General features: G+C 37.7%; 1 protein-coding gene across 3 annotated transcripts in view; it reads right to left on the reverse strand.

Annotated features, from left to right (window-relative positions):
* Positions 1-13307, reverse strand: part of ANKS1B (ankyrin repeat and sterile alpha motif domain containing 1B) — a 325146-nt gene extending 311839 nt beyond the window's left edge. Inside the window, exon 1 of one of the 3 annotated variants that reach the window (XR_011559489.1) lies at positions 12712-13307. Coding sequence is in view for 2 of the 3 variants with exons in the window: in XM_070755905.1 (XP_070612006.1) it covers positions 12712-12845 (134 nt within the window). In the remaining variant the exon portion in view is untranslated. The remainder of the gene's footprint in view (positions 1-12711) is intronic. The other 2 variants (XM_070755905.1, XM_070755906.1) reach the window with 2 other exon arrangements.
* Positions 13308-14591: the final 1284 nt, after the last annotated feature.

The raw sequence follows: 14591 nt of genomic DNA on the forward strand, positions 1-14591 counted from the left end.
CCCAGAGTGTACATTGAAAATTTGTTGATCAGGAATAAATAAAGAGAAATAAAACTCTTTTCTCAAAATGATTTCTTCCAAAACATCAAATTCATAATTCTTCCTGCAAGCTTACCTCTTTTCTTTTTGCATGTCCCTCTTTATACAGTACTGTAAATGAAACTCACTACAAATTATTAAGTTTGTATAGCTTGATTAGTTTCCCCCACCCCAAGTATGCCCTCAAAGACAACTAATAAGAGAGGGGGTGGGATTATGTGGTATGTGTTATAGTTAACATGAAACTTTAGCAAATTATCCCAAGTAAACATTGATGCTGTAGTGATTGAGAGAAAAGACATTATTTTCATGTAGTTTCACGTAGAGTTTCTGATTGGGGTTTAACAGATAAAAAGTGGCAGGTTCACCCAGGAAAAAGATAGAGAACTGGGATAATAGCTTGAAGGAATCTATTCCATCCTGAATGTTTCGATTATTTAAACAGAAAACAAAAATTGGGTCAGAAATGAGAAGCACTGCAAATAATAACTGATTCTAACAAAGGGCTTTTATCTCATAAATGTTCTGCCATGACTTTCCTATATCAAGTAGTCTAGTTTCTGAATAATAAAGTTAAATTTAGAGTAAACAACTATAATTCCTAATGGAAAGAATATTTTTCATGATTTACTAGAATAGACTGAACGCACTGCCAGCACTGTAAAATAGCTATAGTCAGGTATTAATGGCTTTTCACTGTTCAATTTTGTCTTTAACCATTTTTTTCTCTCTTTGGATTTATTTTTAACTAATCACATTTAACTTGTCAGTGTTTGATATTGTAAAATGTCTAGATACTTGTAGGTTTCATTCTAATGGCTCCCATTACTCTTACTGATTTCTCCCTAGTTTATTGCTATTACAACACATTTCTCTAGGCCTAATTCCATTGTTGTACTCTATCTGTTGCAATACATTATGTGACAACATTGTGACGACCCCTGTGTTAAGGGTTACAGTTAGCATCAGGTAATGTTATCTAATAAAACAACCCTGAAGTTGTATTTCTCCTTGAGAAATATAAATTATTACAGTTGTAAATGGATGCTGAATTAAATTTCAGAAATATAGAATTAATATCTTATTTGAGCCTAGAACTCCGCAAAGTTAATTAAACAATGTAGATATTATTATTATTATTATTATTATTATTATTATTATTATTATTTATTAGATTTGTATGCCGCCCCTCTCCGCAGACTCGGGGCGGCTCACAACAGTGATAAAAAACAATATGTATTGACAAATCTAATAATTTAAAATCTAAAATAGCAATTGTACATTTAAAGAAATCTAAAAACAAGGAACCCCAATATAAAAAACATACATTCAGTCATATCATGCAGTAAAACTACATAGGCAGGGGGAGATGTCTCAGATATAAAGAAAATAAGTGTAAACTGTGTTCAACAGTTGAGTGGCTTTCTGAAATATAATATTTTTAAAATGGGAAGATGGAGAATATATACTGTAGTACATATTTAATAATATCTTAAAACACCATCACTCTGCTAACAAGTAATTCCTTCATCACTGTCAAACTATTCACTAACACTGCATTATAATTACTATTAATCTTCTCATCATTCCTATCATCCATCTGCTCCCACTTATGACTGTATGACTGTATCTTGTTGCTTGTATCCTCATAATTTATATTGTTTCCTGATTGCTTATTTGCACCTATGACAATCTTTAAGTGTTGTACCTCATGATTCTTGACAAATGTATCCTTTCTTTTATGTACACTGGGACCATATGCACCAATGACAAATTCCTTGTGTGTCCAATCACACTTACCCAATAAAGAATTCTATTCTAATTTAAAGGACTACTCTAGATATACTGTGTATAAATTCCATATAACAGTCACCCTCACCATAATCTGTAATAAAAAAGTATTTTTTTTAAATCTCTGCAACGATAGACAGTTTCAAGGCATTTGAAAATAGTTCTAATCTGCCTGAGTTATCTTTTCTCACGATTAAATATACCCAGAGGTGGGCTGCTGCCCGGACAAGGGGGATGAAGTGTGATAGCGAAAATGGAGCTCCACCCCAGAGAACCCAATTTGCACCAAAGTTATTGAAAAAAAATGCAGAACGTCCTCTTTGGGCAGCCTCTGCATTCTTCCCAAAAGTGTTTAAAACCCCCAAAGCCAGTAATTTGTTGTGTCAGTGACACAACAAAAGTGTCTAGGAAAAGTATAAGGAGATAAGATCTGGAATTAATTCTGTATGAGCTGGGTTTCTGCCTCCCCCTCCTTTCCAAATGGCTATACAGTGTTCCCTCGATTTTCGCGGGTTCAAACTTCGCGAATAGCCTATACCACGGTTTTTCAAAAAATATTAATTTAAAAAAACTTCGTGGTTTTTTTCCTATACCACGGTTTTTCCCCACCCGAAGACATCATACATCATCGCCAAACTAATAATTTTTGCAAATAAATAACAAAAAAAATAATTATTGTTAATAAATAATTATGTTTATAAATATCAGGATCACTAAGTGCCTTATTCAATGGTGAATACCAGTAATAATGGTGAGTAAATGGTTGTTAAGGGAATGGGAAATGGTAATTTAGGGGTTTAAAGTGTTACGGGAAGGCTTGTGATACTGTCCATAGCCAAAAATGGTGTATTTACTTCCGCATCTCTACTTCGCGGAAATTCGACTTTCGCGGATGGTCTTGGAACGCATCCCCCGCGGAAATCGAGGGAACACTGTAGTATTCTTTTGAACAGAGGTCTTCATAGATGGCTGGAGAATTCTGGGAGTTAAAATTCACAAGTCTTAAAGTTGCCAAGTTTGGGGACCCCTATTCTAGAAAATATACTCTCTTCTGCCATAGCTGAACCACTAAGCATAATTTTGGAAAAATCCTTCAGAACCAGCACACTTCCTAAGCTATGGTTGAAAGCAATGGTCATCCCCATCTTCAAAAAAGGAGACCCCTCTCTTGTCGATAATTACAGACCAATATCATTATCCTGCATCCCATGCAAAGTCATGGAATCAATTATAAACAAATCAATTACTCTCCATCTAGAAACTAATAATTTGCTCTCTAACAAACAATTTGGATTCAGAAAAAAACTATCCTGCAACTTGCAGCTCCTCCACTGCAAAAATATATGGACAACTCATCTAGATCAAGGGAAATCTATAGATGCAATTTATATTGACTTCTGCAAAGCTTTTGATTCAGTGATCCACGACAAACTACTCCTAAAACTCAAATCCTATGGCATCTCAAGATCCCTCCACAGCTGGATTACAGCATTCCTGTCAAACAGATGACAAGTGGTCAAAATAGGAAGCACCATATCCACCCCCGTCCCAGTTAAAAGCGGTATTTCCCAAGGTAGTGTACTGGGACCAACGTTCTTCATTTTCTACATCAATGACCTTTGTGATTACATCACAATCAACTGTGTCCTCTTCGCCGATGATGTAAAACTCTTCAACACCACCTATAACACAACTACTCTCCAAAAAGACCTAAACTCTGTTTCTGAGTGGTCTAACACATGGCAACTCCAAATCTCAATTAGCAAATGCTCTGTCCTACACATTGGGAAAAAGAATCTGAACTCCAAATACAAACTGAATAATCAAATTATCACAGATAACCCCCACTCAGTTAAAGACCTCGGTATACTAATAACAAAAGATTTAAGTGCCAAAGCCCACTGCAACAACATAGCCAAGAAGGCTTCAAGAGTTGTAAACCTAATCCTACGTAGTTTCTGCTCTGGCAATATCACACTACTTACCAGAGCTTACAAAACTTTCGCCAGACCCTCACCTCATCCTTGAATACAGCTCATCCGTTTGGAACCCATATCGCATCTCAGACATTAACACCCTTGAAAATGTCTAAAGATACTTCACCAGAAGATCCCTTCACTCCTCCACTCAAAACAGAATACCCTACAAGACTAAACTTTCAATCCTGGGCCTAGAAAGCTTAGAACTAAGACGCCTTAAACAAGATCTAGGTATTGCCCACAAGATCATATGCTGCAACGTCCTGCCTGTCAGCGACTACTTCAGCTTCAACCACAACAACACTAGAGCACACAAGAGATTTAAATTTAATATTAACCGCTCCAAACTTGACTGTAAAAAATATAACTTCAGTAACCGAGTTGTCGAAGCGTGGAACTCATCACCGGACTCCATAGTGTCATCCCCAAATCCCCAACACTTTACCCTTGGATTATCCACAGTTGATCTATCCAGATTCCTAAGAGGTCAGTAAGGGGTGAGTACAAGTGCACTAGAGTGTCTTCTGTCCCTTGTCCTATTCAATTCAATTCAATTCAATTTATTAGATTTGTATGCCACCCCTCTCCGAAGACTCGGGGCGGCTCACAACAATAATAAAAACAGTATAACAATGGAACAAATCTAATAATAAAATTATATTAAAAAACCCCAACAATTTAAAAACCATACAGCACATACATACCAAGCATAAAATATAAGAAAGCCTGGGGGAGATGTCTTAATTCCCCCATGCCTGGCGATATAGGTGGGTCTTGAGTAACTTGCGAAAGACAAGGAGGGTGGGGGAGTTGATTCCAGCGGGCCGGGGTCACCACAGAGAAGGTTCTGGGGCCCGTCAAATGACATTGTTTGGTCGACGGGACCCGGAGAAGGCCAACTCTGTGGGACCTTATCGGCCGCTGGGATTCGTGCGTTAGAAGGCGGTTCCGGAGGTATTCTGGTCCAATGCCTATATCTCCTATACCTTTCTTCTATTCCTATATCTCTTCTTCTATTCTTTCATTGATATGTTCTATTCCTATAACTTCTCATCTATTCTTTCTTAGATATATTTTACTATGAGTATATCCTCTATAACCTTCATCATGTATTTTACTATGTGTATGCCCACTAAAACCCTCATTGTGTATTGGACAAAATCAATAAATTAAAATAAATTAAAAAAATAAAATGAATAATGCTTGAAACCTTGATTTTGTTTGGTAGTCTGCAGGAAGGAGGGTTAAGATTGTTATGTGGAATGTAAAATTTTGGGATATTCACTTAAGCTGTGAAAGTAGTAATGAACACTTTAGATTTTTGCCTTTGAGCAAGTGATTATTTTGTGAGTGGCCATTTTAATCATGAAGGCACGTTTATGACAATGCTCAAAGTATGCTTTCCAAATTCTAACTGAGATGCCAGGAGTGAGTGCCAGGAATTTGATCTTGATTGTCTCATAGTTTACTCAGCTTTTCATCCTTCTGAGATCAGTAAAATGGGACCAGATTGTTGAGGGCAATATGCTGATGATGTAAATCTTTTAGAGGATGCTGTAAAGCACTCCAGAGCATTATATAAGTCTAAGTCCTTTTGCTATTGCTAATTTATTAATCAATTCCAGGATGCCACTATCCATTTGTGGTTCCAATTTAGTTGGCAGAGTCAGGCCAAAAGGGTGGGTGTAAATCTCATCTTGGGAAGCACAGTATTTCAGAAATTGGGTGCCAGAGCAAAAAAAGCTCTTCTCCTAGACTCTGCCAGTTGACAAATGAGGTCCACAGTATGCTTCCTCTGCTGGCATGAGAGAGGTTCCTCAGATAATCTTAGCCCATGCCATGAAGAGCTTTAAAGGTAATAAGAAACAAATTGGACCCAGAAAGCAATGCAGGCTTGCAGAATAATAGTGCACATCAGCCACACAGATGTATTTTGTAGCAACTGAAGCTTCTAGATACTGTTCAAGGGTGTAGAGCATGTTGCAATAGTCTAACCATGAGATGACTAAGTCTAGAATGACTGAGTGCATTGACATATTGAAAGATATCTGTGAATAAATGGTCCAAAAGTTAATTTTAAGGGTGTCTCCTATTATATCATTGAAAAATGATGTGGAGAAGGAGCATGTTTTCCTGGATAGTGAAACTGATTTGAAAGTACAGTGGTACCTCATCTTACGAACGCCTCTTCTAACGAACTTTTCGAGATACGAACCCGGTGTTTAAGAATTTTTTGCCTCTTCTTCTGAACTATTTTCACCTTACGAACCCAAGCCACTGCTGCTGGGATGAAGGGGTTTCTTTTTTTTCCCTTTTTTGAAGAAAGAAAAGGGAGGGGCGGCTTGGAGGGGGAAAGAGTTTGCATTTTAAAAAGTAGGAGAACAGCATGCTTGCACAGGCACTGAAAGAGTGTCTTTTTAAGAAAGAAAAGGGAGGGGCAGCTTGGAGGAAAGATTTTGCAGAGAACAACGTGCTTGCAAAGGCACTGAAAAGGGTGTCTTTTTAAGAAAAGGGAGGGGCGCCCCCCTTGCTTTTCTTCCTTCCCACTCACCCTTTAGCCTAGCCTTGCTTCTTCCACCCGCCCCCTTTAGCTGCTCCTCCCTGCCCTCTGTTCGCCTCCCTTCTAAAGTTTGGGATTTTCCTGAAGGATTTGCACGCATTATTTGCTTTTACATTGATTCCTATGGGAAACATTGTTTCGTCTTACAAACTTTTCACCTTACGAACCTCCTCCTGGAACCAATTAAGTTCATATCATGAGGTACCACTGTAGATTTAAAACGAATGAAACATAGAAATGATGTGGAAGGATATGCTGCACTGGGGACACAAATGAAACCAGCTGATATCAACAAACCAAAAAAATGACCTGGATAACTTTCTTATACTGAATTTACAAGACAGATTTCTTAGTTTTGAAAAATTTTGTGAGAAAAGGCAAAGAAAATATTTATTTATTTATTCATTCATTCATTCATTCATTCATTCATTCATTTATTAGATTTGTATGCCGCCCCTCTCTGCAGACTCGGGGCGGCTCACAACAATAATAAAACAATATACAGAGAACAAATCTAATATTTAAAATCTAAAAACCCATTATTTAAAAGAACATACAACACAAGCATACCATACATAAAACTATATAGGCCTGGGGGAAATGTCTCAATTTCCCAATGCCTGATGGCAGAGGTGGGTTTTAAGGAGTTTGCGAAAGGCAAGGAGGGTGGGGGCAATCCTAATCTCCGGGGGGAGCTGGGTCCTGCTAGATGACATTGTTTAGTCGATGGGACCCAGAGAAGGCCAACTCTGTGGGACCTAACCAGTTGCTGGGATTCGTGCGGCAGAAGGCGGTCTCGGAGATATTCTGGGTTGATGCCATGAAGGGGTTTATAGGTCATAACCAACACTTTGAATTGTGACCGGAAACTGATCGGCAACCAATGCAGACTGCGGAGTGTTGGTGTGACATGGGCATGCCTAGGGAAGCCCATGATTGCTCTCGCAGCTGCATTTTGCACGATCTGAAGTTTCCGAACACTCTTCAAAGGTAGCCCCATATAGAGAGCGTTACAGTAGTCGAACCTCGAGGTGATGAGGGCATGAGTGACTGTGAGCAATGACTCCCAGTCCAAATAGGGCAACAAGTGGTGCACCAGGCGAACCTGGGCAACGCCCCCATCACCACAGCTGAAAGATGGTACTCTAATGTTAGCTGTGGATCGAGGAGGACGCCCAAGTAATTAAATAAAATCTAATTCTAGAATACTATTTCAGTTCTGCTGACCAGGACTGAACAAGACTTCATTGATTTATTTATAAATAAAAAATATGAAAAGAAGACATCATTTGTTATGTTTTTTTAAAAAATGTAAAATTGCTTATCTTGTTGTTCTAAAGAGGAAAATCAATTCTTTTTATTTCTTTACAATACTCTTATTTTTTTCTATTTTTTATTTTAGTAAAAAAAACCATTGTGTTAGACATGCCATATTGAGAATATGGAATAAATACACATCCAGGTTGCATCTAAAAACACCTTTGTAGCTCTCAGCACAAGAAGCATTTTAAAGACAATAGGCAAATACATATGGAAATACAACATAGAATCAAGAGAAAATATGATTATGTACTTTCCAATGGTTTTATTTAGTTATTAGAAAGATTTAAAATAGTCAAGAGTTTATGGCTTTGGACATTGTAAGCCTGAGTCTGAAATGCAATTACCGTATATACAAATTGGGAGCATGTAATTTCTAAAATGTATAAACTTCCATTGAAATTTGAAATAGAAGAGCAAGTGTAAGCTTCCTAACTCTCAGGAAATACACCATTTGAGCTACTTCTACTTTACTATAAGACAGAATCTTGCAAATCTGACAGTACAAATCTCTTGCCATTTCCTTTACAGTCTGAAAAGTTAGGGTTCTGAGCCTCCTCCCCCACCCATTAGGCTGCTGCAGGCTGTATCCTTTCTTTTCAGATTGTTCCCTGAGCAGCATCTTTCACCTTGTTTGTCAAAGTCTTTCTCACATACCATTCCAAGTGAACTATGGTAAAGTGGGATAAAACATTGGGTTATAATATACAGCTGGACCTATATGTAGTTGAAAGAACTGAAATGTACAATGTTATAATCTTTAAGGGAATGTTTATAAAATGATGTATACAATTGGTGTATATCACCAAATAGAGGATTTAATAAAAATCCTTTTTCAATGCATGGATGGACTCTGTTAGAACTCAAAGAGAAGTAGGTTTAGATTCAAGCAAAATGGAATACTGTAACCGTTAATTCAAAAGCCTGTTGATTCCATAATAATACCAACTGACTTTCAATGGGATTGTGTTCTCTCAGAAAGAGCAAATAGAAGTTTGACCTAGAAGGGCTTTGCCTCCCTCTGGTAGGTACATCCATTCTGATCTAATCTGAACAGGATACATTGAGGGTACTTAAAAATATCTTTCTAATCTCAAAACTGGGTTAGTAGACTTCCAATTCACTCTATATGGGACTTCCCTCGAAGACTACCATAAACTTCAGCTAGTCTAAAATGAAGCCCAAGTTCATATTGAGCAGTTTTGGTATGCCTACATAATACCATTCAGAAACTTCAGTGGTTATTAGTATTTCTAAGCTCAAGTATTGCATTACCTATAAAGCTCTATATTATATGGTGTTGAACCAGGGTATTTTTTTAAAAAAACAAGTCCCAGATAGATTCAGTCCAACCAATTTGGATGATATGGGAATGCCTGCTGAAGGTCCCTCCTATGACAAGATATAAAAAGAGGGTATAACACAAAATGTTGTCTGGAGGATTTCTTCTTCTTTTTTTTTTGCCCCTCTCCCCTAACTGTAAAGGCTACTAATAACTTCACTTTTTTAGGAGGCCTTGGGAAATGATCAGCATTCTAACTTTAAAAGGATCAGCAATCTTAAGAATAATGCTGTTGAACCTTGCCATACTGTACACACATGTTCAAAAAACTATTTTATAACAATAGAATATATCATTAGTTTAAGTAATATCTTATAAAATTCCTCAAATTTCATAGGAAATTCAAGCAGAACCAGGAATGTATTCCTCAAAACTAATTTTGGATTGTTTCTTTGCCTCCTGAAAACTTTAATGCTTCATGCAATATATTTTGCATACAACTTATCTAAAAATGATTTTAAAGAAAAAAAGTAGACAGTTAAATTGTCTGCTAAAATACAGAAACATATAGTTAGCTATACACTTTCATGTGCAATATTTCTCACATCAATTATTTCCATGAGCAATGACTATGTAATTTACTTTCATTGAACAGAAAGATGATAGTACTGTACTTGGAATAAATTAGCATTTTTTCTTAACTTTTATAGGCTATGCTATGGGATTGATATACACCATTTAGAGTGCACAGCAATAATGCTTGCTTAATCCATGAGATACACTACTTTTTTCCCATGCAAAGGCAGGAAACCTCAACTCACTGAAGTCTACCTGTGGTACACTAAATAAGAGTTAAGAATTCTGTTTTGGAACTGATTGTTCTTTGTATAGCAAAAAGTACTGAGAGTCTTGAGAAAGGAAAAAAGAGTGTCTCCTTTTTAATTATACTCTGCTTAAAAGTCAGTAACATTCCAGGTATTATTGTGGTATCACTCCCACTTCCAGGGTTAATACTACCAACTACTAGTGATCTAAGTAAGCCAATTTGATCATCTTTTAATTTTCTGTCCCATCCTTCCAGTGATATAATCTGTATTCCATAGTTCAATAGTTGTTTATGTTTCATAGGTTCCCAAAATCAAATCCTCTTGTTTAAGGCATGTATAACTTTTTTTTAGATGTTCAATGTAAGGTATTTTGTGTTCTAAAACAGGCTTTATTAATCTTGTACTTACATCAGAAACTAAATCCAGTATACAAGGAAATACAGTATATTATATCCCCTCTTGATTTTTTTCATTAATGTCAATACTCCGAGTCCACGGAGAGGGGCGGCATACAAATCCAATTAATAATAATAATAATAATAATAATAATAATAATAATAATAATAATAATAATATTCAAATACATAGCTGAAATCTGAAGGTTGTCTGAAGTTGTTTGAACTTTGAATCATTGCAACTGGACTAATTTTTTGTTATTAACTGCCATCCAGGCAGTTTCCTCAGTCAGAGCAAGGTAGCTGGGCAGAGAGCCTTTGAAATGTACCAACTCCTGCCCACCAAATTCAGGGATTTCCTCCCCAAAGTGCATTGAAAAATTTATTTACCTTCCCTTGGAGAAAGAAAACCCTGAGTTTGGTGCAGCAGGAGTTAATACATTCCAACAACTCGCTGCCCAACTGCCTTGCTCTGACTGAGGAAGCTGCCTGGATGGGTAATGAAAGGTCTCTCAAACTACCAACCAAAATTAGTCCAGTTGCAATGATTCAACCTTCAAACAACTTCAGGCAACCTTCAGACAACTCTACCTGGATGATTGATAATCTTCATTGACACAGCTGAAATCTTTTCATTTCATAAAAGCAAATTGCTTTTTGATCTTGAAAAGATAGACCTACTAAAATAGTGATGTTACCCAAAAAAGTTAAAGCCATTAAAGTTTATTTGAATGTGTAATATAATTTACTTTTATATCAATACATGTTCTAATTAATTTTTAAGTTATACATAGAAAAAATGATTACAACATCTAACACCTAACCACATATATTTGCTATACAATTATTTGAATACTTAGATATTAGAAATAATTGTTTTAAATACACATACATACATTATTTAGAAATATAAATTTGTGAAATTTATGCTATACTTTGTTTTGAAATACCACAGCAGAGAAACATATAATTGTTTAATTTAACAAAACTTTTTTGTGGGTTTAATTAAAAATGTATATTGTAAATAAAGAATTTTTCTAAATTTATTAATCTTTTCTAGCAAGTTACACAAAGTCTGTAAAAATATATTTCTTAAATTTTTCCACATGTAAATAATTTTTACATTTCTACTGTTATATTCAAGCAAATCTTACGCAAATAATAATTACAGTAAAGACAGATGAATTACTATGAAATGAGGAACATTAATATAAAAATTGTAGATGTGTACATACAAACACAAATGCTACAAATAAATTCAAAATGTATTTAAATTGCTCACATTATATTACCATTTTTACTTAGGTTATATATTCTATTAAAATTACTCTATATCATGGTACATGTATGCAAAGAAAAATTCTGCTATTGCCACACTGAAAAATTGCACAGCTAACTAAATCACTACTGCTTATAATTAAAAATGAAACAACTAAAAACCATTTTAAACACTGTATTTATAGAGATAGGGACAGGTTGACAAATGCAAAGAATCCTTGAATACCAAATGCTCTTTTTATCTATCACTGAAACAATTTTCATTGCTTCAAAATATTTTTATTTGTTGTGGAGGCTGCACCTGAATTATTAGTTAAAACTTTAGGTTGATATATGATGACGCTAGTGTAATTCAATTTTTAAAAAATGTATGCTGAAATCTTCGGGCTAGTTAAACCTCTTTGAAAAAAAAATTTACCAACAGTATATTTAGCATTATATTATTAATGTGTGATATTAACATAACCCTGCATGTTATACAAAGTCTTTCTGAATTAAAAGTTTTTTGCCCCCTTCTAAAAAAATGCTTACTAATCCAGTTCTGCATAGCTCTAGAAACCTTGATCACCTGCTGCATACAATGTACACCATTTTTAGAGACAGCATCTCAGGTGAGAGTTCAAATGTTTCCACCATATGACACATATGTATGCCTGATTTATCCTGGAAATGCCATCCGCATAGAATTTGCTACAGGTCCAAATACTAAGTTTACATATCAGGCCTGCAAAAATCTGGATGACCTCTAGATGGTAGAAAGGGGATACAGAAAACCTTTACAGTATGTCTTTTCTGATACCTAGAAGTCAACCAGAGTTGTGCAGCCCAGATCTCGCAGTCCTATATGAATAGGGAGATTGAGCAATTTTTAGGAAGGGGGGGGAGGGAAGGGATGGTCATTAAAAAAAGAGAAAGGAATAATACCAATGTGTACATTAGAGTGCCCAATACATGTACCAAACTTGTGTACCAGTGAAAGAAGCCCACCAAATCAAATACTTCCTGACGCATTGGCCGAAAGAAACCCCAACGGCTCTTGCCTTCATGTCATCATAGGTAATGGCACAAACCTCTTTCCACACCTTAACATGTTCAGAAGACAGACAGGTTTCTTTTTTTTCTTTTTGGTTACTATGAATAATAAAGAGACCAAGATGAAGAGGAAGATGATGGAAGATGAAGATGAGGATGACAACGAGAAGCTTACTATCCCAGTCCTGGTGGGAAAGGCATGCCCTACCTCAGCAAGTTGGATAAAGGGATAGGTCCAGATCCACTGCCCAGGAGCCCTCCTTTTCTGCCAGCCAAGAGTTTCTCCACCAAAGCCACATTCCCAGTGCGAGCCGCTTCCAGCAGTTCCTGGTCCTTGCCCATGGTCGGGAATCATCGGCGAATCTTAATTTTTCCCACCCCGCAAACCCTTCCAGAAACGCTGCGCGGTTGTCCCCAGTCTCCCCATTCAGCGACCCTCGTCAGAAAAACAATCTTCCCCGCTCTCCATTCAAGCGAACGGAGCGACGGAGGGTTATTTATTTCCCACAGTCTTCACGACTAGCGGGAAGCGGAGGGAAGGGAAAGAAAGAAAGGGGAGAGGGGGGGAGAGGAGGACAATTTCTGGGTGGAGTGTGGAAGAAGGGGAGGGGGGTTAAAGAGAAGCCACGGGAGCCTTCCGCCGACACGTTAGCTCAGCGAAGAGCAATGGGAGAGCTCAAGCGCCTCCGCCGGGCTGAAGCAGGTTAAGAATGAAGACGGTATGGAAGACCAAGCAGGGCGTGATGTGGGAGGCGCAGCCTTGGCTATCTAGGCCGGTTGCTGAGGAGACAAGAGTTCTCCGCTTCTGAATGGCTGGCCGGCCTGCTGCGCTCCCTCCCCTATTCCCCTCCCATTGGCGTGCCCTTGCCCTCGATCCTGACGCAATGGGGATCCTGCTGCCCTGCCGGAGCAAACCGGGCCCTCCCGAAGAGCGGCGGCGGCGGCCCCCCGACGAGCCGCTCGCCTCGCGTTCTACTGCGGTGTCGCGCGCGCGCCAGCGTTTGTACGGGCCTTTTGCGGCGCGCGCTGAGGGAGAGCAGCTGCCCGAGCGGGCGAGCTGCGCGCGCTCCCTTCTCCCGCAAGGCTTCACCTGAGGAAACGGGGTGATGGGAGAGAGGAAGGGGGAGACGCTAGAAGGAAGTAGCGCCGGCAGAGTCCCTGATGGGAGTAGGTAGCGTTTCTCTGACGGGAGGATTACTCCGGAAAGTAAACAAACAAACAAAAAAAAATCCAAAGAAGAATCGATGTGCTATTGCGACGACTTAACGTTGTGACGGGAGTGGCGAGGAAGGGCAGCATTGGCTGCGGAAAAGGAAGGGAGGACCACTCCGGTTTTTCAGAGCTATTTATAAAATTAGTTGGAATTCTAAGGCACGTCTATACAGTTGAATGAAGCTCCTTTGGCTGCAAGTTGCAACCCTGTTTTTTTTTTTCTTTTAAAGAATTACATCTTAGAAACTATCTCAGTCTTCCAGATTTTTTCCCCACCTCTCCCCACTCTTTTAAAAAATCGGTCATCACGTCTTAGGGAGACATTTTAAAAAAAATATTGTATTTGGGACTTATGAAGAAGGCAAGGATTAAAGGGTGAAATTGACCAGTTAAACACATGGCATGTAACACCCGTTCTATAAATATGAAAGAACATAGAATACTTTATTGGCCAAATGTGATTGCACACACAAGGAATTTGTCTTTGGTGCATATGCTCTCATTGGGCATAAAAGAAAAAGATATACAGTATTTGTCAAGAATCATGAGGTATAACACTTAATGATTGTCATAGGGGTCAAATAAGCAATGAGGAAACAATATTAATAAAAAATCTTAAAGATACAAGCAACAAGTTACAATCATAAATTGGAGGAAATAGGTGATAAGAATGATGAGAAAAAACTAGTAGTAACAGTAGTGCAGACTATTGCTGGTTGTGTGTTTTTCTTAAGTGAAGGGCCTGAATTGTCATAAATGGTAAGGCCAATCTAAAGAACTGAATGAGGCTGCTCTGAAAACTTATATTTCATTTAAATGAAGTAAACTAGTTAATATAATTAATACATAAGAAGTACAGTAATCATAATTTACTCA

The sequence above is a fragment of the Erythrolamprus reginae genome, chromosome 6 (genome assembly GCF_031021105.1).
Source record: "Erythrolamprus reginae isolate rEryReg1 chromosome 6, rEryReg1.hap1, whole genome shotgun sequence".
NCBI classification, from domain to species: Eukaryota; Metazoa; Chordata; class Lepidosauria; order Squamata; family Dipsadidae; genus Erythrolamprus; species Erythrolamprus reginae.